This window comes from Oncorhynchus tshawytscha, linkage group LG28 (assembly GCF_018296145.1).
Source record: "Oncorhynchus tshawytscha isolate Ot180627B linkage group LG28, Otsh_v2.0, whole genome shotgun sequence".
Taxonomy (NCBI): domain Eukaryota; kingdom Metazoa; phylum Chordata; class Actinopteri; order Salmoniformes; family Salmonidae; genus Oncorhynchus; species Oncorhynchus tshawytscha.
Window position 1 is genome coordinate 5232677 of NC_056456.1, and position 23316 is coordinate 5255992.

General features: G+C 43.8%; 1 protein-coding gene across 6 annotated transcripts in view; it reads right to left on the reverse strand.

Moving 5' to 3' along the window:
- Positions 1-596: 596 nt before the first annotated feature.
- The window catches only part of yeats2 (YEATS domain containing 2), a 59200-nt gene continuing 36480 nt past the window's right edge, over positions 597-23316 (reverse strand). For 3 of the 6 annotated variants that reach the window (XM_024390934.2, XM_042307639.1, XM_042307640.1), the window contains 14 exons: positions 22708-22857; positions 16850-17035; positions 15909-16350; positions 15583-15717; positions 15415-15492; positions 14798-14953; positions 10085-10259; positions 9652-9728; positions 9101-9180; positions 7477-7687; positions 6430-6665; positions 4353-4427; positions 4030-4103; positions 597-3907 (listed from right to left, as the gene is read on the reverse strand). In XM_024390934.2, coding sequence (XP_024246702.1) covers positions 3799-3907; positions 4030-4103; positions 4353-4427; positions 6430-6665; positions 7477-7687; positions 9101-9180; positions 9652-9728; positions 10085-10259; positions 14798-14953; positions 15415-15492; positions 15583-15717; positions 15909-16350; positions 16850-17035; positions 22708-22857 — 2184 coding nt within the window. In that variant the 3' untranslated portion in view covers positions 597-3798. The remainder of the gene's footprint in view (positions 3908-4029; positions 4104-4352; positions 4428-6429; positions 6666-7476; positions 7688-9100; positions 9181-9651; positions 9729-10084; positions 10260-14797; positions 14954-15414; positions 15493-15582; positions 15718-15908; positions 16351-16849; positions 17036-22707; positions 22858-23316) is intronic. The other 3 variants (XM_024390936.2, XM_024390935.2, XM_024390937.2) reach the window with 3 other exon arrangements.

A 23316-nucleotide genomic window follows, 5' to 3' on the forward strand; every position in this document is an offset into this window, starting at 1 on the left:
CTCTCAAAATCTACTGCAGCCCTATCACACAGGCTGTGCTAAAAGGAGAGAGGGAGAGGTGGAGAAAATGTGGCCCAGTTGGTAGAGCATGGCACTTGCAGCGCCAAGGGCTATGAGTTTGATTCCAACTGAGGCCAACCGTATGATATCATATGCATGCATAGCTGGATGGAACTTTGGATTAAAGCATCCGCTAAATATGATTATTATTAGAAAATGAATGGAACGGGCTGTTACTGCAATTTCAGCTAAAAATGTCAATGCATTTCAGCTGCTTCAAAAACATTGCTCTGCTATTACCATTTATACTGTCGGAATGTTGGCTCAACGAAGCAATTCTGTTTACTCTGTTTCAAGGGCGGCAATGGTCGGACGAGTGTCCTGCTCTACTTCCAGAGGAAGCGGGCGAGATGTAGCAAGTAGGCAAGTTTACATTTGAGTAATATGAGTAGCCGACTGTATTTTTTTGAAAAGTGTGAAGAAGCTCTCAGAGAAAGAGAGATAGAGGGAGGAAGAGGGAGTGAGGGAATCGGGAAAGGGCATCCTGGGGCGGAGGGGGATAACAAGACGCTAAGTCACTTCAAAAACAACCACAGTTTTATAAACAAGTTTTCCATTTTAATACAAGAATATTGATCATATTTTTGGTGTGCACTGGAAAATGAAAATATAATGGTCAATTGATATTATTTCTACAATACATAAAGTTTGGTCAAACGGGCAAGGTGACCACTCAGTTTAGAGTGAGCACACCACACACTTACCAGATTCATACTGAAACATAACACCTATCATCTTCACTCCTACACAAGCTAAATGTCCACCAACAACCATGTACACACAACATCCAAAATGCATCATATTCAAAGATATTTTCATTAATTCACCTTAACTTTCTCTCACTCTCGTATACAGGTACACAGTACACCCATATTCACACCACATTTACCCCAACACACACACTAACACAAAAAACATAAATAATGCACACAAACACATTCTAACACACCATAGTAATGACTTTGCTGGTAGCGGGGCTTGATATGAAGTGAACAAACAAAAACTGGAGTCAGTCATACACACAATGTACACAAATACACAGTCATAGTGGTAGGGACATACATACTGTATCGAAAACATAACATTACAAATGCACTTTACCAACAACTAACGGTCAACCCTACTCCAGAGGGGAGTGGACCAAGTAAAAAACACAACGTTAACCTTGGACTCACACAGATGTGGCCCCTGCATCCCTACTGTCCAACATTTCAAGTTATAGCACTACTTCATTGACATATCCATCTAGCCTGGTCCAAGATCTATATGTGCATGTTCAGCTCGACTCCTCTGGCTATTGTTGTCATTGCATACATGCTTAGTCGGCTGAAACACACACAGATCTGTGATCAGGCTGATATGTGACACTTGAGAACAGTCTAGACACAAACACAACAGTCAGGATTGGGCCCTGTTCCATTTCAACTCAGTCAATTCAGGACAAGTTTTTTAAATAATCTGTGAGTCTAAAATCCCTCATGGAAAATAATTGAACCAATTGCATTCTGATTTCTAAATCTTGAATTGACTGAATGAAAAGAACACTGTTTCCCAGAAGAGTACAATGGTATTAAGACTGTTATTGGGGGGGGGGTCATCATCTGGTCTGATGTACAGTAGGTCTGTAAGCCACTTTACTCTCCTCCCTGTGACTGTCAGACAGACAATACTTTAATGGTCGAGGCTGCGGATCGGACTTCTCTGGATCTTTCTTCACGACAGCTACAGGTCCCGAAGCAGAATTCTCTACTCTACACAGTCTCTGCTCTACTTGTGCATTTCTCACTGTCGATCGTGAATTATCATTCTTCAAGTTTTACTGGTGACACTTCCATGCGGCATTTGCATCCCGACCATTTGATCTCAACAGAGTTTCATGAGGATATGCATTTACATCTTCTTGAGTTATAGGGTACAGTTTCAAAGGAACCTACACTGTTGCTTTGAATTAGGCCAGCGAGCAAATTCTCGAGCAGATGGCGTTAACAAACTAGCACAGCCTACATGTGTTTAGTTTCAATCAAAGCACATATTTGGCCTAGTGGCGTGCATTGTTGTGGCCATTTGAGAGAAAAATTCAACCATTTGATTCACACATAATCCTGTTACAAGGTGAGAGAGAGGACACCAGACACACAGTCCCATAGACATCTATTTTGAAGCATTCGACAATGTTTAAGACCCACAATGTTCAATACAAGGTTTATCTCACATTGTGTGGTGCTTTAAAGGGACCAGACTGAGCCCAGCTGTGATTAAGTCAGTGGATACAGTACATTAGTCTGGCTGTCCGGTAAACCAGTTATACAAACTAAAACAGATTATGAAAGAAACGGTTATGCCAGGTATGTTATGATTGATCCCCGGGGTCACATTCAGTAGGGCACAGCGTTATATAAATACTGTTTATTGAGTAGAACAGATATACTGATCTGTCGTCATATAGAGTAAAGCAACGGTATACCAACGGGGACCCCATTTTCTATCACTAAAATGTCAGGGGAGTGGGGACCCCATAACAAAATAAAGCTAATTCAGAGTCCACAGACGCAGAGACGCGATAGTCCTGCGGCCCACTGTGACACATCTGGATCTACGACCACCATCCGCAGGGGATGCACAGCCTGACTGCGCACCTCCCCCAAATTCCCGACCAACATGGCTCCCGCTATTCATTTGAACGTGGCGACGGTTGGAGAAATAGCCTGAGCAGCGCTGATAATTGGAAAACGATGAAAGCCAACGGTCCAGTATTCTAGAACTATTGGAGGAAATGTACACGTTTTGGACTCTGCTAAGGGTTTAGAGATCATGTCATATCTTAATGTTCAGAAGGTTGTGGAGTCCTGAATTCCACCCAGGTGTTTGGTGTTGTCTGTGTTCTTGATTCTACTTTATGATACTGAGATATGAAAAGTAGCTGACTAATGGTTTAAAATGTCAGTTGGTGAGATGGTCTTCCAGGGAAGGTCGGAGCATTCCTGCAGCGCTCGGACTGTTTCTCTGTTGTGTTCTTCTGCAGGCCCGACAGTTCAGTTTAACCCCACAGGCAGGTCTATATGCTCGTTCTGCAGCTCTTACTGCCCGTCTCTCAGCTAGTGAGACTGATGTGAGTAGCCAGTAGTGATGGGGGAAATATCGACACAGTTACATATTGGGACATTATTTCTGATGATATATCGTATCGTTTTGACAATTTAGCAATATTATTATTGCGCTAGCTGTCTGTAACCTGCACCAAAACTCTCGCATTTTTCCTTCAGAGTTTGTTCTTCATTTTCTTTTTAAATAGGGAGCCAATTTGATTTCATCACTTTATTTCCATGATAAAAACTCGTTCTCATGGCTCTCTCTTGTCCCTCGGCAGCAGACATATGGTATTGTGATAATTTCATAGCTGGTTCTCCATCTTTTTAAATAGGGAGCCAATTTGTTTTCATCACTTTTATTTCCATGATAAAAACTTGTTCTCATGGCTCTCTCTTGTCCCTCTGCAGCAGACATATGGTGAGCAATATGTTTGGAACATCAAATCGCAATGAAATCACAGTATTGAATTGCAATACATATAGAATTGTGAGAATCGCAATACATATCGTATCGGCGCGTAAGTATCATGATAAATATTGTATCGTGAGGTCCCTGGTAATTCCCAGCCCTAGTAGCTAGTGTGCATGTATCTCTCTCAGTCTGAGTGGCCGTTGTTCTTAGTTAGGTTGTGAATAAGGTTGTGTGTAATCAGTCCTCCTTGGTCATGTAGCCCATGTGCGTGTTGGTGAGGAAGTCACATGTGGGGATGCTGCTGGACGCCTGGTGAATGTTTATGGCTGTGATCTCTCTGGGAGCCCTGAGGACACATCAAGAAGATATTCATTGACCTAATAGTGTATTTAATAGGGACAAATATAATACATTCTCAGTGGTTAGTATACCAGCTCAGTGTGCAATGGGAAAATGAGGTTGTCTCACCTGTTCTGGTGGGATTTTACGTGGGCTCCAGCCAGAGCTTCTCTCAGGATGTCACTAGCAAACTGCTCTGTCGCCTACAGAAGACAGAAACACTTATCATAACCTACAATCTACACAAGATTACAGAACATCTTATATCAGAACAAGAACAAAGACTGGTGCACAGAGGGACACAGGAAAAATGTATTGTCAATCTCGTGCCTATCTTTAGGTGAGGCCGACTTTAGGTGAGGCCGACTCGATGCCTATCTTTAGGTGAGGCCGACTTTCATTCTCATTGTTCATTATGCTGTGTTGTGTTTGAGGCATCCGGAGTAACTAACCTTGAGAATCATGGCCTCGATCACTGGAGCAAAAACATTCTTCTCCACCTCCACCTGCTGAAAGGCCACGCCAATCTGAGAGAGATGGAGAAAGGAGAGGGTTAGGGGAGAAGGGAGAGCGAAAGAGTGAGACTTAAGTTAGGAGATGCTGTGTCTTGTTACCAGAAGATACTTTACACAGTTGTGCTGATGCTATGAGTGTATATTTTTACACTCTTTTTCCAGGCTTATCCTCATCCCACAATCCTCTAGCATCTTAATACAGCACTGTGAAAGCTGCCGATTTTTAGGTGCTTATCAACTTTCATAGCCAACCTCTAGTCTGCAAAGGACAATTGTCCACTGAGGATTGAATTTCACTGCAAAGTGCACATACTTGGTTTCCTCCCAGGTCTAAATCGGTATACTTATATGGCAAGAAGAAAAGCCAGCACACACTGTGGCCATGGAGGATCAAAGTTGTGCAATCCTAAGTAAGGGTCAACTTCGACCAACGCCCTTATTTGTCGGTGCTGACCAGATACAGTGCCTTGCAAAAGTATTCACCCCCCTTGGGGGGGTTTGTATCATTTGATTTACAAAACATGCCTACCACTTTGAAGATGCAAAATATTTTTTATTGTGAAACAAACAAACGGAAAACTTGAGCGTGCATAACTACTCACCCCCCCAAAGTCAATACTTTGTAGTGCCACCTTTTGCAGCAATTACAGCTGCAAGTCTCTTGGGATATGTCTCTATAAGTGTGGTACATCGAGCCACTGGGATTTTTGCCCATTCTTTAAGGCAAAAGTGCTCCAGGTCCTTCAAGTTGGATGGCTTCCTGCTGGTGTACAGCAATCTTTAAGTCATACCACAGATTCTAAATTGGATTGAGGTCTGGGCTTTGACTAGGTCATTCCAAGACATTTAAATGTTTCCCTTTAAACCACTCGAGTGTTGTTTTAGCAGTATGCTAAGGTTCATTGTCCTGCTGGAATGTGAACCTCTGTCCAAGTCTCAAATCTCTGGAAGACTGAAACAGGTTTCAGTCAGGAATTTCCCTGTATTTAGCACCATCCATCATTCCTTCAATTCTGACCAGTTTCCCAGTCCCTCCCAATAAAAAACATCCCCACAGCATGCTTCCACCACCTTGCTTCAATGTGGGGATGGTGTTCTCGGGGTGATGAGAGGTGTTGGGTTTGCGCCAGACATAGCGTTTTCCTAAAAAGCTCCATTTTAGTCTCATCTGACCCAGAGTATCTTCTTGCATATGTTTGGGGACTCTCCCACATGCCTTTTGGTGAACACGTTTGCCTACTTTTTTCTCTAAGCAATGTCCTTTTTCTGGCCACTTCAGTAAAGCCCAGCTCTGTGGAGTGTACGGCTTAAAGTGGTCCTATGGACAGATACTCCAATCTCCGCTGTGGAGCTTTGCAGCTCCTTCAGGGTAGTCCTTGGTCTCTTTGCTGCCTCTCTGATTAATGCCCTCCTTGCCTGGTCCGTCAGTTTTGGTTGGGGGCCTCTCTTGGCAGGTTTGTTGTGGTGCCATATTCTTTCCATTTTTAATAATGGATTTAATGGTGCTCTGTGGGATGTTCAAAGTTTCTGATATTTTTCTATAACCCAACCCTGATATGTAGTTCTCCACAACTTTGTCCCTGACCTGTTTGGAGAGCTTATTGATCTTCATGGTGCCACTTGCTTGGTGGTGCCCCTTGATTTGTGGTGTTGCAGACTCTGGGGCCTTTCAGAACAGGTGTATATATCTGAGATCATGTGACAGATCATGTGACACTTAGATTGCACACGTGGACTTTATCTAACTAATTGTGTGCATTCTGAAGGTAATTGGTTGTACCAGATCTTATTTAGGGGCTTCATAGCAAAGGGGGTGAATACATATGCACGCACCAGTTTTTTTTTTTTAAAGTAGTTATTTTTTTCAATTTACTTCACAAATTTGGACAATTTTGTGTATGTCCATTCCATGAAATCCAAATAAAAATCCATTTAAATTGCAGGCTGTAATGCAACAATATAGGAAAAACGCCAGGGGAGGTGAATACTTTTGCAAGGCACTGTAGCTCCTCACCTGTTGGGCTGTTTCGCTGACAAACTGGGCCGAGGGGCATGGGGCCAGGAAGTACTTGGGCTCGGGGTCCGTTTCCTGTTCCTCTTCTTTGACCTTTAACTTCTGAGAGGGCGGGGTCACACTGACGATGTCTAGGACTTCATCATCATCATCCTCTGGCTCAGTCTTCAGCAGGGTCTGCAGCTGCTCCAACCGCTGGACCAACTCCTCACAGCTACCCAGGGTAGAGGGGCACTCTAAACAATGATGTATACACACAAGTTAACACACACACAAAGGTAGAGGTTCCAAAAACCGAGAATGTTCTCTATCTATGTTCTCTATCCGTACACCCTCTGGACGGCACACATACACAATCCATGTCTCAATTGTTGTCTCTCAGATAAAAAAATGAATTCTCCCCCCCTTCATCTACATTGATTGAATAAGGGATCATAGCTTTCACCTGGTCAGTCATTTTGTACACAGTGTATGTTGCTCTGTACTCCATAGAAGGAGTTGAAGGACAGAGGTTGAATCAAGATAAATGGACAATTTAGAGAAATGTAAATAAACAACTTTGGTGTACCGTAAATAAAGACTTCCTTGCTCTTTATATGAATTACATCTTGAAAATAACCGTCCGAAAATAGGCTAAGAGGTGAGAGCTTTAAACAGGTGAGAGCTTTAAACAGGTGTGAAGGCTGAGCACATCTGTTCCTAACTGTATTTAGACATGCAGAGAAAGACAGTGAGAGTGAGTGAGGTAAAGAGAGTGTATGAAAGAGAGAGAGCCAAAGAGTGTGTGCATTTGGGCCATAGCGATCAGAGCAAAGAACAGAGCTTGGCTGTTCGGGCTCTCAGCCTGGTGTGTGACTCATCAGGCTAGAAGCCTCCTTTTTCCTCCACACAGGAACAATAGACAGAATTAATTAGGACTGCCTGTGAATACCAGGCAGGCCTGCATACTAGCACTAATAACAGTACATTGAAAAAGGTTACAAAATGCCACATAATAGAGTCTCTCTCTCTCTCTCTCTCTCTCTCTCTTCCTCTACCTTCCTCTACCTGGTTCGTTGTCTATCTGTGTGAGGATGTCCTCTATGGTTCCTTCGTCAGGCCTGCTGCTGCGTAGGGGCTCGGGGTCCGGGGGTGTGTAGCCTCTCTGTCGGCACCACTGGACCACCTCTCTGGTCTTAGGGGGGGTGAGGGCCTGCAGGCGGGGGCAGCGCTCCAATACATCCTGGACCACACGCTTCACTGCTACCGCACGCTGGAGCTACAATGAGACAACCATATCAACTTTATTTCAAGTGCACTCAAATCAACACACGGGTACTTGCCAAAATAATGGAAAAACTTGTGTAAATGAGGGATACAAAGTATTTTGAAAGCAGGTGCTTCCACACAGATGTGGTTCCTGGGTTAATTATGCAATTAACATCCCATAATGCTTAGGGTCATGTATAAAAATGCTGAGCAGGCCATTATTTTGGCTACCATGGCTATGCTCCCATAGGATGACAATGCCCCCATTCACAGGATAGAAGTGGTCACTGAATGGTTGGATGAGCATGAAAACAATGTAAACCATATGCCATGGGATCAAGTCAATAGATATTAACCCAATTGAACACTTATGGGAGATTCTGGAGCGGTACCTGAGAGAGTTTTCCATCAAATAAAACACCAAATAATGGAATTTCGATGAAGAATGGTGTCACATCACTCCAGTAGAGTTCCAGACACTTGTAGAACCTATGCCAAGATGCATTGAAGCTGTTCTGGTTTGTGGTGGCCCAACGTCCTATTAAGACACTTTATGATGGCGTTTCCTTTATTTTGGCAGTTACGTGTATATACATACTAAATACAAAACAGTGAACACACTTTGCACATTATAATGGAGATAGCTCTGATTGCTTTTTTCTTTCCTAATGTCTTTATTAATGACAATCACATTGTAAAACATGGGTCAGAAGACATAGTACAATATAATTAATAGACGAATGACAGCTCTGATTCCTCACAATTCTCAGAAATCTCCCTTTATTCTCTTTCAGCACCTGGCACTCAAATATTATTTAGCATATTAATCACATGGAGTCTGTTGATATGGACTAAACAGAGGATTTTAACAAATTGGATTTTAGCTAGACAGCACAGAGCCAGTCCTCTCCAGGGTGTCTTCGGGCATTACTCCCTCTGAACCTCCTTTATGAGTTCATATGAGATATGAGTTATCAAATCAAACCATAACAGAGTCAGTAGTAAGCCTCGGGTGGACCATTAACCTCATAATCATCATACTATTTTCCTGGGTAGAATAAGTCTGGGCTCTGAGGCAGGCAGCATAGAACACTGCTGTCTGAGAGACTGACTGTCAGATAGAGAGAAGAAAACCAGTCTAGACTGTCTCCATAGATAATGGGTTTACAGGGGCTCTAGGGGTAAACGTGTGTGTGTGTGTGTATTTTGTAGAGATGAAAGAGGAGGATGATGACGGAGCAAAAATAGAGAGAGAAGAATCCGACTGGACAGGGAGACATGAGGTAAGCAGAAAATATGCAGAGTCAAAGTCACGTGTAAACACACGCATAAACAACACTAATGAACACTGACATGTTTACACATGTTGTACACAGCCAGACTAACAAACACACAGCCAACAACACAAACAAACAATCTTTACCTCTGCTGCCCTGCGTTTCCCAATGTTCCAGGAGTAATACTGCTCAGTAGACACTGCACAGAACGGATGGGAGTCCTCGGCTGAACAATACAACACAATATTAACCAGACAACACACAGCATACACTATCTACACAATAATAATACTAAGAGATTGGATTTATATAGCGCCATTCTACCAACTAAGGCACTCAAAGCACTTTACATCGTAAGGGGGAAACTCACCTCATCCACCACCAATGTGTGGCAACCACTCGGGTGATGCACCGACGACCATTATGTGCCCGAACGCTCACCACACATTAGATAGCATGGTGGAGAGGTGAGGAGTGATACGCCAATTAAGAATGAGAAATGGGAGCAGGTTGGGACTTTTAACACCCCTAGTCTTGCGATAAGTGGCATGGGATTTTTAATGACCACAAAGTCAGGACACCGGTTTAACATCCCATCCGTCTCACTCAAGCTTTATTTACATGGCACCTGGTCTTAGAAGAATGGATGTAAAGAGAATCAGGAGTGAGAACAAAGAAAATGAGGAAGGGAGCTTACTCTTCTCTGGTACGATGAGGGGGGATTTCTTCACCACGGCAGTGAGCAGCTGCATGAGGGTCTCTATGTGTTCCGTGCTGAGGAGCCAGGAGAGGCACAAACACATGACCACACACAAGACACCAACAGACTCTCAAGCAAACCCATAGGTCTGGGTGTAGTGCCCAAACCATCCACATCCAATAGCCCACTTTGCTTCTGTGGTGTAGAACAATGCTAGTGCTGCTATGCTAACGGTTTGGTGCTTCGTTGTTCGCCAATAGCCCGTCCTTTTCATAGCATATACTGTTTTGTCTGAGATATATCTAAGTAGTCCTTACTTGTTAGCCAACTGCCAATGCCATTTATAGTGTAACTGATGTGGTATGAGCTTAGTTCAGGTTCTCCTGGGACCCCTTTGTAATAACTCATATTGCACCCGAGTTGTCCTTACTTGATGACCTCGACGTGCTGGTGTGAGCTGGTGTCGGCCCCCTGCTCCAGTTTGACCGAGGCGAAGGCAGTGGGAGGAGCAGCTACATGGGTGGAGAAGGCAACAGGGGCTGTTACAGGGGGCGACGGGGCAGGTGTAGCAGAGACGGGTGTACAGACTCCTGGCTCTGTCTTCACTGTAGAGGAGACGGGAGATACAGAGAACGAGATGGGGCTCAAAATACAAACAAGACAAAATGCGACCTTTACAAGGACCGGGGTATGAGGAAGAAGGGGGAGAGAGTGGAAGAGAGGGGTTGAGGGTGGAAGTATAAAAAGTGGAGGAATTGTTAAGTGGTAGAAACTTGAGGTGAAAAGGAGAGATGGAGAACTGAATGTGTGGAGGAAAGAGAAGGGAAGGCTAAGGGGCGACCGGGCGCTTCCCAGCCGAAACCTCTTGTAACAGCTTGTGTGTATATCATTTTTTATTTATTTCTACTTAACCTTTATTTAACCATTTATTGACAACATTTTGTGACGTTTTTGTTCGTTTTGGACTTTGGCAAGGGTTCTTCGGCAAGCCGAAGTCTACGACCCCTCGTTGCCGATTGGTCAACAGTAGGGATTAGTCAATGAAGTAAAAGGAAGGGAGGGAGAGACATAGCTGCATGTGAGCTCTCGCATTTTCCAACGTTTTTTTAAAACAAAAAGATAGATTTGGAGTTAGATAAACTTGGATTTTTCGGCAGGGACATACAGGATGCTACCCTCCACAGCATAACCTTCACTCCAGATCAAAACTCCAAACCTACAACCTAATTTTGGACAAAATTACCTGGAAGGATTACTACTACCAAAGATTCATTTTTCCAAGCTATACAGAGGGTGCTCTGGCAAACAAACAGCAGAGACCAGAGGACACCATCCAACCTGGAACTGAGAAAGACCAGGTATAACTTCAAGTAGAACTGAGGTGTGAAGTGAGAGGTGTTGAATCCTTTGAGCCCAACAAAGAGGAGTCTCACAGGCTACCCCACCCAAATCCAGAGACCTTTGAAGAATGTTCAGTGACCATCCACTGGCATTTTCTACAAGAAATCTGCCTCCAGAAATAAAAGCTTCTCCGAAGTGGGTGTGACACCTACTACTGTTGCCTGCTGCACTGCTGCTTGGATTCCACCTGGTGATCTGTTCACTGTCTGCCCTGGTTGTCTCCTCCTGTTTGGTACAGGTACCCCCACTGCACTCCCCCCTCTCTGTTCACCGTCTGCCCTGGCATGTCTCCACCTGTCTGGTACAGGTACCCCCACCACACTCCCCCCTCTCTCCCGAGCTTTCGCTCACCTCCAGCACACAGGCACTGCTGTGGCGAGTGACTATAAACTTACAATGGATGTCCCCAAGTCGTTATATATATTTTTTTCTCGTGCATTTTGCTAGTTGCCCCATGACTCCTGCATGCTTTGTTGACTATGAACTTTCATGTTCACCCAACCGTGGGAAAGACTGTGTTTGTTCCCACACTCGGGACTCTGACTCTCTATTGGTTACACAGACTTTTGGCCTCCCATCCCATCTGGGTCAGATGGTTTAGACCCTTTCTTCTTTAAAGTTACTGCCCCTGTCATCACCAAGCCTCTCTCTGACCTTTTAAACCTGTCTCTCCTCTCTGTGTAGGTTCCCATTGCTTGGAAGGCAGCCACGGTTCATCCTTTATTTAAAGGGGGAGATCAAGCTGATCCTTACTGTTATAGGCCTTCTATTTTGCCCCGTTTATCAAAAGTGCTGGAAAAACTTGTCAATAATCAAATGACTGGCTTTCTTGATGTCTATAGTATTCTCTCTGGTATGCAATCTGGTTTCCGCTCAGTTTACGGATGTGTCACTGAAACCTTAAAGGTTCTCAATGATGTCACTATTGCCCTGGATTCTAAGCAATGTTGTGCTGCTACTTTTATTGAATTGGCCAAACTTTTGATATGGTAGACCACTCCATTCTTGTGGGACGAGTATTGGTGTCTCTGAGGGGTCTTTGGCCTGGTTTGCTAACTACCTCTCCCTCAAAGAGTGCAGTGTATAATGTCAGAACATCTGCAGTCTCAGCCAATGCCTGTCACCAAGGGTGTACCCCAAGGCTCTATCCTAGGCCCCACGCTCTTCTCAATTTACATCAACAACATAGCTCAGGCAGTAGGATGCGCTCTCATCCATTTATATGCAGATTATACAGTCTTATACTCAGCTGGCCCCTCCCCGGATTTTGTGTTAAATGCTCTTCAACAAAGCTTTCTTAGAGTCCAACAAGCTTTCTCTACTCTTAATCTTGTTCTGAACACCTCCAAAACAAAGGGCATGTGGTTTGGTAAGAAGAATGCCCCTCTCCGGTGTGATCACTACCTCTGAGGGTTTAGAGCTTGAGGTAGTCACCTCATACAAGTACTTGGGAGTATGGCTAGACAGTACACTGTCCTTCTCTCAGCACATATCAAAGCTTCAGGCTAAGTTAAATATAGACTTGGTTCCCTATATTGTAATCACTCCTCTTTCACCCCAGCTGCCAAACTAACCTTGATTCAGAAGATTACGGAGACGTAAGTTATAGATCGGCAGGTAAGGGTGCTCTCGAGCGGCTAGATGTTCTTTACCATTCTGCCATCAGATTTGCCACCAATGCTCCTTATAGGAGACATCACTGCACTCTATACTAGAGGTCGACCGATTAATCGGAATGGCTGATTAATTAGGGCCGATTTCAAGTTTTCATAACATTCGGAAATCGGTATTTTTGGGTGCCGATTTGCCCATTAAAAAAAATATATATATTTTTGTACCTTTATTTAACTAGGCAAGGTAGTTAAGAACACATTCTTATTTTCAATGATGGCCTAGGAACGGTGGATTAACTGCCTTGTTCAGGGGCAGAATGACAGATTTTCACCTTGTCAGCTCAGGGGATTCAATCTTGCAACCTTACAGTTAACTAGTCCAACGCAATAATGACCTGCCTCTCTCTCGTTGCTCTCCACAAGGAGACTGCCTGTTACGCGAATGCAGTAAGCCAAGTTAAGTTGCTAGCTAGCATTAAACTTATCTTATAAAAAACAATCAATCATAATCACTAGTTAACTACACGTGATTGATGATATTACTAGATATTATCTAGCGTGTCCTGCATTGCATATAATCTGACTGAGCATACAAGCATACAAGTATCTAAGTATCTGACTGAGCGGTGGTAGGCAGAAGCAGGCGCGTAAACATGAATTCAAACAGCACTTTAGTGCGTTTTGCCAGCAGCTCTTCGTTTTGCGTCAAGCATTGCGCTGTTTATGACTTCAAGCCTATCAACTCCCGAGATGAGGCTAATGTAACAAGGAACAGCAAGGAACTGAAACGTTAGCTTTCTTACATAGCACATATTGCACTTTTACTTTCTTCTCCAACACTTTGTTTTTGCATTATTTAAACCAAATTGAACATGTTTAATTATTTACTTGAGACTAAATTGATATTATTGATGTATTATATTAAGTTAAAATAAGTGTTCATTCAGTATTGTTGTAATTGTCATTATTACAAATAAATAAATACAAAATTGGCCGATTAATCGGTACCGGCTGTTTTGGTCCTCCAATAATCGGTATCTGTGTTTAAAAATCATAATCGGTCGACCTCTACTCTATACTGGTCATCTCTGTATACCCGTCGCAAGACCCACTAGTTGATGCTTATTATAAAACTCTCTTAGGCCTCACTTCCCCTTTCTGAGATATCTACTGCAGCCCTCATCCTCAACATACAACACCCATTCTGCCAGTCACATTCTGTTAAAGGTCCCCAAAGCACACACATCCCTGGATCGCTCCTCTTTTCAGTTCGCTGCAGCTAGCGACTGGAACGAGCTGCAACAAACACTCAAACTGGACAGTTTTATCTCAATCTCTTCATTCAAAGACTCAATCATGGACAGTCTTACTGACAGTTGTGGCTGTTTTGTGTGATGTATTGTTGTCTCTACCTTCTTGCCCTTCGTGCTGTTCCCAATAATGTTTGTACCACATTTTGTGCTGCTACCATGTTGTGCTGCTACCATACTGTGTTGTCATGTGTTGCTACCATGCTGTGTTGTCATGTGTTGCTGCCTTGCTATGTTGTCATCTTAGGTCTCTATTGATGTAGTGTTGTCTCTCTTGTCGTGACGTGTGTTTTGTCCTATATTTATAATTTTATTTATTATTAATCCCAGCCCCCGTCCACGCAGGAGGCCTTCTGGTAGGCCGTCATTGTAAATAAGAATTTGTTCTTAACTGACTTGCCTAGTTAAATAAAAGTGAAATAAAATTAAAATTAAAAATAAAAGTGCCTGAGACGACTCGCCCGCATGCACATTTTTTCACTTGAGAAATACTACACTAAACATCCTAGTCAATTGCAAAATTGCGTTTCTAAGATCTCCTCGACAAAAACGTCAAAATTCATGACAGATTTCTTGAGTCATCTTAGATTAATTCTGAGTGTATGCTGGTTACGGCGTCTCAAAATGGACAAACAGAAGTATTGCCACTTTTTTCTCGTTTTTCAAGCGAAGGTCTTTTACGGGAGTATGCGAGAAAACTTGTTTGGCTCGCCTAGCCGAAACATTAAGGGAGGGCCACCCACAGAGAGGAATGAAGGAGGGACAGGAGGATGTTGAAGGAGAGGCAAGAGAGAGGGAGGCGAATGGTGCTCCTCTCACCTTGGGCCAGGGGCAGGGTGAGGGAGGGGGAAGGCGAGGCCTGGGCAGCAGCAGCAGAACTGGGGGAGAATCCAGCTGCAGCCACTCCTGCTCCAGGGGAGGGAGTGGAACTACTACTGGGAGCTGGCCCTTTAGACACATAGCTGGACTGGACTACTATACACGCACGCACGCACACGCACACACACACATACACACACACACACGAGGGGACAACAAGAACAAACTCACACATGAATACTGAATGTATAATGAATAAAACAGTGACTTTAGCTATGAAGGTGACTGCTTTTCTGGCTCTCATGACTACGCACCAAAACCTCTATATTCACACATGTAGGCCTGGAGCTCAGCTGATGGCTAGACCTTTTCCTCAGTACACAGTGTGTGAGCCAGTTCATTCAAAGCCCAGGTGCACTGTGTGTGTGTGTGTCTGTGTGCGAGGAGTTTTAATATCGCAACACACCTGCCCCCCCAGCCCACCGAAATGCATATCTCCGTCTCCCAGGCCCTGCCCATATCATGTACTTTGTCTGGATCTGGGGAATAAGTAGAATCCCACAGCACACAGACTTCTGCTCTCTAGTCCTCAGCGGGTGCTGTGAAAGTCTGTTTACCTGGTTTTCTATTGATTTCAATAGATATCAGATACTCTGGAGAAGAGTCATATGCTGCTTGGGCCTTTGTGTCACTGTCTGAAAAATACATGTCAGGAAAAACGCTGGATTGTCTGATGGATTGATTACTATATTATGGAATAATTTACCATGGATGGACTGACTTACCTCTGTTGACGGGCATGTGTATGGTCTGTACGCCTCCTGTGCCCGTGCCCACCCCCAGTTGTTTGGGCTGGTTGGCAGGGACGGTCAGCACTGTCTGCTGGGAGCTGGACCCGCCAGAGTGGATCTTCAGCATACCTGGACAAGACCAGAGCACAGGAGACAACTTTTAGCCTGGATGGGGCATTTGGCCACTTAAAGTATCTATTTATTTTAAATCTATGCTTTGTTTTTACACAGGTGATCCTACTGAGAAAAAAAATGGAGACCTGTCCCAAAATAGCAGCAATCCACTTTCTCAAACAACATAAGAGATATTCTCTTCCTACCTGATAGGGTAGCAGCAGTCTTTCCTCCCCCTGCCACCATCCCACTGAACAGCGATGCCGCACTGACCAATGACGTGCTGGCGCTCTTGGGCACACCCACTACCATAGAACCCGCCCCTTTGGCCATGCTGATGACGTGCATGTTGGTAATGCTCTTAGCAACGGTAACAACGGTGCCAGAGGTAGTGGGACCCTTTGCCAAGGTGACAGTTGGCGCCGTGGCGCCCTTCTGCATGGTTACCAAACCGGCGGCGCTCTTTGCCATGGTAACGGAGGTTGCCGTGGATTTCTTTGCCATGGTAATGGCAGCCGTGGTGTTCCTTGCCATGGTAACGGCATTAGCGGCGCTGGCGTTCTTTGCGGCGTTGATGACTGCTGCCTGGTTGGCTGCCACCAGGACAGCGTGGGATACAGGTTTGGCCTGAACGGACACCTCCGCTACCTGGAACCATACAACCACAAACAGCTGGCATTCGTGAAGATGTAGTTACACAGACACAAACAGACAGATTCACAGTTTTATTGCCCGAAATATCACCACATGGTTTCAGTCTGTGTATGAAATAAATACACTGAGAAAAACAACTTTTTTAGAGAGAAAGAATGATACAAACTATGGGTAATACACCTTTCTAGTTTCATAACTCTTTCATAATATGTTAGGGTCCACAGCCCTGTGCTCCCCTTCAATGATAAATCCCATTCATTGAAATGAAGAGGCGGACTGATAAAGCTAGGCCATTGGGTTTAGGGAGTTCTAGCTGAAACAAAGGAACACATTTCTCTCTGGCAAGATGCTAACATTCTAATGAACAGTTCTGGAAGAGCGGAGTTTCAAAATGGGGATCAGGAAGAGAAGCTTCTTGGTTCCATAAAGGACCAGATAATCTTGTTCTGATACAGGGTCTATTCAGAGGTAACCCCAAACTCCTCCCACTCACCGGTTGACTGGCAGTTGCCGTGGCAGCGGCGGTGGAGACAGCGCTGGGGGTGGAGCTAGTGGCTGTGATGACTCCGCCCGTCATCCTAAGCATGGTCGTGGCGGGCTTGGACAGGTGGGCCGCTGTCGCCGTGCTTACCGTCTTCACTGAGCCATCAGACAGCTTCACCTGGGACCCGCCCAGCGCCTGTCAATCAACATACAGTCCACACAAATAAATTAGATATAAGAATCAAGAATCAATAAAGTTATAACTTACAGGAAATGCCCTGTATAGCATATAGGAAAAGGTGCAGGACAATATTATCAATGCTTATGCAGAAAATAGACAATGCCTAATTGGAGACAATCGTTCAATAGTAAATTCCACAAGTTCTCCTGCTCTACATTGAGAGAGATCTATGTCATCTACACCGTGTTTCTCTGATGTTTCTGACTGACCCACATGAGGCAGATATGTCCTCCAACGAACTGCACTTAGTGTGACCAAACACACCCAACACAAAGCTCTAGCATGCACTCAAAACCTTTTGTAATAGAATCCAGAGAATTTAGAGCATTGAGCCCCAGTATTATGACGCCACATGATGTGAATACCCAGGCAGGCAGGCCAAGGCTCCAAGGGAACAGAGGGAGGAGCTCAGGACAGGAGGGTCATTTGGGAGAGAGGTGAAAATGGCTATTGTGGTTATGTAAGCTGAAAGAGAGTGAACGGTAACAGTGTCAGACTCTTCTCCTCTAGCTAACAGCAGCACGGATTGGCGCGTGCACAAACACACTGTCCTAGACTGATAGTCTCACACACACACTAATACAGCTGTCTCTCACCCAATACTGTCGGTAGATATGCTTCTTAGTACAAAGTTGAACAAGCCATTACACTGTTGACATCATGACATTTCATTATTATCACAAACCCTGAGGCTGCAGTCAATCGATGGCAGCGGCATATATTCTTCAACGAGATCACATCGTGAAAATAGCATTTTATTCTTATTAAAGAGATCCAGACAGGTTCATTTAGCAAACTTTCTGAATGGACATATAGGCCTACAGAGAGAATCAGCCAACTCACACACACACACACTGCCGGTAAAAGCAACCCCAATCAAATACATCAGCGTATGTCAGACATAAGAGCAGATCTTACTTCTTTCCTTAAAACATATGAAAAAAAACAGGGCCTAACTTGAGGCTTTCCAAAAGTAGGAGATAATGAATTGACTAGGAAAGTATGAAGGGGACAGCTATGCTATAGTATGAAAATGAAATTGACAATCATTAAAATAGAAACAAATGCATCCATAGCCTATTTATCAGAGATGCTGATCAGAGGGGGAGAGGATTATCAAATACTAAAATAACAAATAAAGACTTTGTTGACTGATAAAATGAATGACAAGCCCAGCTGGGCACTTTCCTACATTTGACATTCGCGAGAAGCCGGTACTTCTATGCGTTCTCAGGGGCGCGTGCTCCGTCAACAGCAGACACATGCTCATTGCTCACATGGAGAGCATAAATTATGGTATGAAATGAACCCAAACTTGTTTCTCACAAGCGTTAACAGGTTGTGAACAATGTTTCCACTCCGAGAATGAGAATGGTAAATTGCTGTAATTAATACATGCATTAACAGAAATGCAACCAAAAAAGGGATTAGCGGTAAAATGCCTGTTTTACAAACGGTAGTCCACCACACGGGCATTCATAATAGTGCATTGCGGGCCGATACTGTATAGCCAAGGCTACTATTCTACTTTGCGGGGATAGGAGGGCGGCAATTTGTGTTGGTCCCGCCTAAGGCGCATTGTCTACTTGACACAATATTAGCGCATTATAGGCCTCAGAGCCAGAACAACCTTGTCGACTGCTGTTGAATAATTAATAAAGTCAGACACATCCAAGCTTTTTTTTTTAAAGAACGCCGATGTACTTATTTACCAGCAAGCAAATGTGCATTGGTTTATATTTACATTTTAAAAAGTCCACACATCAAAGATTTGATTACCGAAGTGCCGTAGCCTATAGCGCTCTACCCCCCCCGCACATCTAGCAGATTAGCTGCTGGAGCATCAAAGGAAAGTTGGAAAGAGGAGATGGAGAACGTTTAGTAGACGGATGAAGTTAGCAAAACAAGCTCTTATAATCATTAGTAAACACTCCTGTTATTAGGTCAAGTTTATCTACATGAACCTACAATCAATGGAGGCCTATTGAAACGGTGTTGATGGTTGTTTTATTTTGACTGTCTTCATCCATAACCGTCAGTTAGAGGGTTATTCAATCACTGTCACAGCCCTCACGGTTGGCATCTGAAAAGGCACTTAGAGTCAATTACTAGCTCAGTTTAGTAGTATTTGCACCTGCTGTTTTGAAGAAGGACTAATCCATAAAAGGAGAAAGAGAAGTTAAACTATATATCCATAGAGGACATAACTACTGTCTGACTCCATACTAAATAGCTTAATCAATTCAGAACACGGCAATGATAAAATATACTGGCAGAGGAGAGGATGAGAGAATGTTTGCTATTAAATGGAGGGAGACACAGAAAGAGAGACAGAGAGAGAAATAATTAGCTGAAGTTAAAGCTCAGACTTCTGCCAAAGGCATAATTATTAGCACTAATCATATAGTCAGGGCAAACAAAAAACCAGACAACACACACACACATAGGAAAACACACAAGAACTCCCTTGTGAAATGCCTTTTTAAAGCCCACTCAATGAGTCCCATTTATTTTTAGGATACCTACTGGAGAAACACACATTTAATTACACGGTATAGTGTTCTATATCTATGCAAATTATGGCTTAAATCACTGCCTTTATATCCTCTTGAAGCTACTAGATTAAATGACCATTACTACGATGGTATAATAATGCCTTTAGTGCACCGATGTTGTGCTACAGTGTGTTTGTGCCTGTGTGAGGATAGACGGATATAGAAAAGTTGGCTGGCTATAGATTTATCCCCCAGAACATGCATGGTGTGACCTAGATACAACAAGGCAGTGTGTATCTGTGTGTGTACTGTGTACCCACTGCAACTCACAAAAAGTTGGCAGAGTCTGCCGTTATTTCATGCTTCAAATGCAGTCTGGGCGAGTACCTTATTATCATAGCTAACCATAAAATACAAAAAAAAATCCATCGCCCCTCTCAATGATGACATATACAGTGCCTTCAGAAAGAATTCACACCCCTGACTTATTCCACATTTTGTTGTGTTACAGCCTGAATTCAAAATGGATTCCATTGAGATTTGTTTTGTCACTGACATACACACAATACCATATAATGTCAAAGTGTTGTGTTTTTTTTACAAACGAATAGCTGAGGCAATAAGTATTGAGGCAATACGTATTTAACTTATTATTTTCCCCCTCATCAATCTACACACCATACCCCATAATGACAAAGAGTAAAACTGAAATGTCACATTTAACTAAGTATTCAGACCCTTTACTCAGTACTTTGTTGAAGCACCTTCGGCAGGGATTAATTGTCTTGGTTATGACGAGTTTCTGGGGAGTTTCTCCCATTCTTCTCAGCAGATCCTCTCAAGCTCTGTCAGGTTGTATGGGGAGCATCCATCGCTTCAGGTCTCTCCAGATGTTTGACCGGGTTAAAGTTTGGGCACTGGCTGGGCCACTCAAGGACAATCAGAGACTTGTTTAGAGACACTCATGCGTTGTCTTGGCTGTGTGTTTAGGCTCGTTGTTCTGTTGGAAGGTGAACCGTGAGGTCCTGAGCCCTCTGGAGCAGATTTTCATCAAGGATCTCTCTGTACTTCGCTCTGTTCATCTTTCTCTTGATCCTGACTAGTCTCCCAGTCCCTGCTGCTGAAAAACATCCCCAAAACATGATGCTACCATCATCATGCTTCACAGTAGGGATGGTGCCAGGTTTCCTCTAGACGTGACGCTTGGCATTCATGACAAAGAGTTCAACCTTTTATCAAACCAGAGAATCTTGTTTCTCATGGTCTGAGAGTCTTTAGGTGCCTTTTGGCAAACTCCCAAGCGGGCTGTCATGTGCTTTTTACTGAGGAGTGGCTTCCCTCTGGCCACTCCACCATAAAGGCCTGATTGGTGGAGAGCTGCATCTGGAAGGTTCTCCACAGAGGAACTCTGGAGCTCTGTCAGAGTGACCATCGGGTTCTTGGTTACCTCCCTGACTAAGGCACTTCTCCCCCGATTGCTCAGTTTTGCCGGGCGGCCAGCTCTAGGAAGAGTCTTGGTGGTTTCAAACTTCTTCCATTGAAGAATGATGGAGGGGACCTAGTGGACCTTCAACGCTGCCAACATACTTTATGGTACTTCTCCCCAGATCTGTGCCTCAACAAAATCCTGTCTCGGAGCTCTAAGGACAATCTTTTCGACCTCATGGCTTGGTTTTTGCTCTGACGTGCGCTGTCAACTGTGGGACCTTATATAGACAGGTGTGTGCCTTTCCAAATCATGTCCAATCAATTGAATTTACCACAGGTGGACTACAACAGAGTTGAAAAATAAATTAGCAAAGAATCAGGGAATGCCAAGAGTGTGCAAAGCTGTCATCAAGGCAAAGGGTGGCTACTTTGAAGAATCTCAAATATAAAATATATTTGGATTTGTTTAACACTTTTTTTGGTTACTACATGATTCCATGTGTGTTATTTCATCGTTTTGATGTCTTCACTATTATTCTACAATGTAGAAAATAGTAAAAATAAAGAAAAGCCCTTGAATGAGTAGGTGTGTCCAAACTATTGACTGGAACTGTACATGTTTGAGAGAGAGTCTCACCTTTCCACAGAGGGGTCAGTGTGTAGCTCAAACTGCTCAGACAGAAATTGGCAGATCGCCTATACCGACTTCAGAGTCCCAAAACGCTTGTGGGGGTCATAGAACAAAACGGAGAACCCTATTGTGTTCGTGAGAGTAGTTTGTTTGGAGGCCAAACCATTCGGACGCTACAGACAACTTTGTGAGAAGACCAATTTTTGAGATGTCTCATGGTCTGACAAACACCGCTCTAGCTCTGTCATCTTTCACCGCAGATCCGGGAAGTGCGACATAGGCAGACGCGCTGGACTGAGACGCTTAAAAAAAGGATATCTCTAGCTTAATTCTATGGGGATTTGTATATTATGCTAATTATATTTCCGCGGGGGCTCGGACATCGATCTCCAGAAATGAGCCCATTAAGATGAAAGGCAATATCTTTAGGCCCTGTACATGGTTGGTATCAGGCAGGTGTGCTATTTTAGCAATTAGCATCATCACCTGTCTGATGCAGCATGGTGGCTACTTGGCTGAAGCATGGGGTTGCTCCTCTGCATTGTTTACCACAAAGGGCTAATCGTTAGCTAGATCACAGACTCTAAATATCATTGTTGCTTGTTTATTGTCCTAAAAAAATATATACTGGCAAGTTTATGCTTTTGATTGGCCGACGCGCTACCCGCAGTAATCTTTTATATTGTCATGCCAGACACAGAGATTGTAAAAACGATGCCAATTGCGCAAACATTTCAGTTGATAAAGAAATCTAACAGCACTTAAAAGTGGGATACCTACTGCTCTTTTCAATAATTGTCATCAAAACTGTTGTCTTTTCCACCAGACTGAATTTAGGATTTTTTTTGGCGCAGTGACTGGCCTTATTAGAACACATGTGTCTCTGCACAGCAATCAGCAGTGTGAGGGGTTGAGCACTCTTTACAGCTGACAGTTGATATTCAGCTCATAAATAAACAACATAGCTCATTAACAGCATCTTCCCAGAAGTAACTATGGCTATAGTGTAAGTAACTATGGCTATGGTGGACAGGCTATACCTGTCCACCATTTTGTGTCTAGACAGTACTGACCTGAGCCAGGATGGCAGCCTTCTGACCCGCTGTGACCCGGATGGCCTGCTGGCTGACGGTCGCAGGGGACGACACTACGTGACCTGTGGAACTGGCCGCGCCCTGTTTCCCCACGCCCTGCGACGCCGGCTGGCCAACCAGAAACGTGCCCTGGAAAAGATCAATCAGAAACAGCTTGGTCGATACACCAAAAGATAATATCAACAGCAATGGGTTTTACAATACCATCTGAGAGTTTTTGTTAGAGCTTTTCTTGAAGAGTTTAGAAGTATGGAGGGGGTTGGTAACATGTATTTGTTGTTTATTAATTGGTTTATTCAACAGTTTGGTAATAAGGGTTGGTGGGATGAATGGGTGGCACATTGTGGTTGATAAATTTGAACATCCTCTTTGGCACATTTAGGCAGCAGTTAGGGAGGAAGATAACAGGGGCGGGCGATTTCTTTAGTTAGGCTGTTTAAGGATGGAGGAGGGGTGTGTGTGTTTGTGTGCATGAGTAAGTGTGTGGTTGGTCACATGAATTTGCTGCCACCGACCAGTGGAACAGTGGAAAGGAAGAGGATGTCTAAATGTGTCCGTACTCTCTGCAGGCACACCGATGGCAAAGGT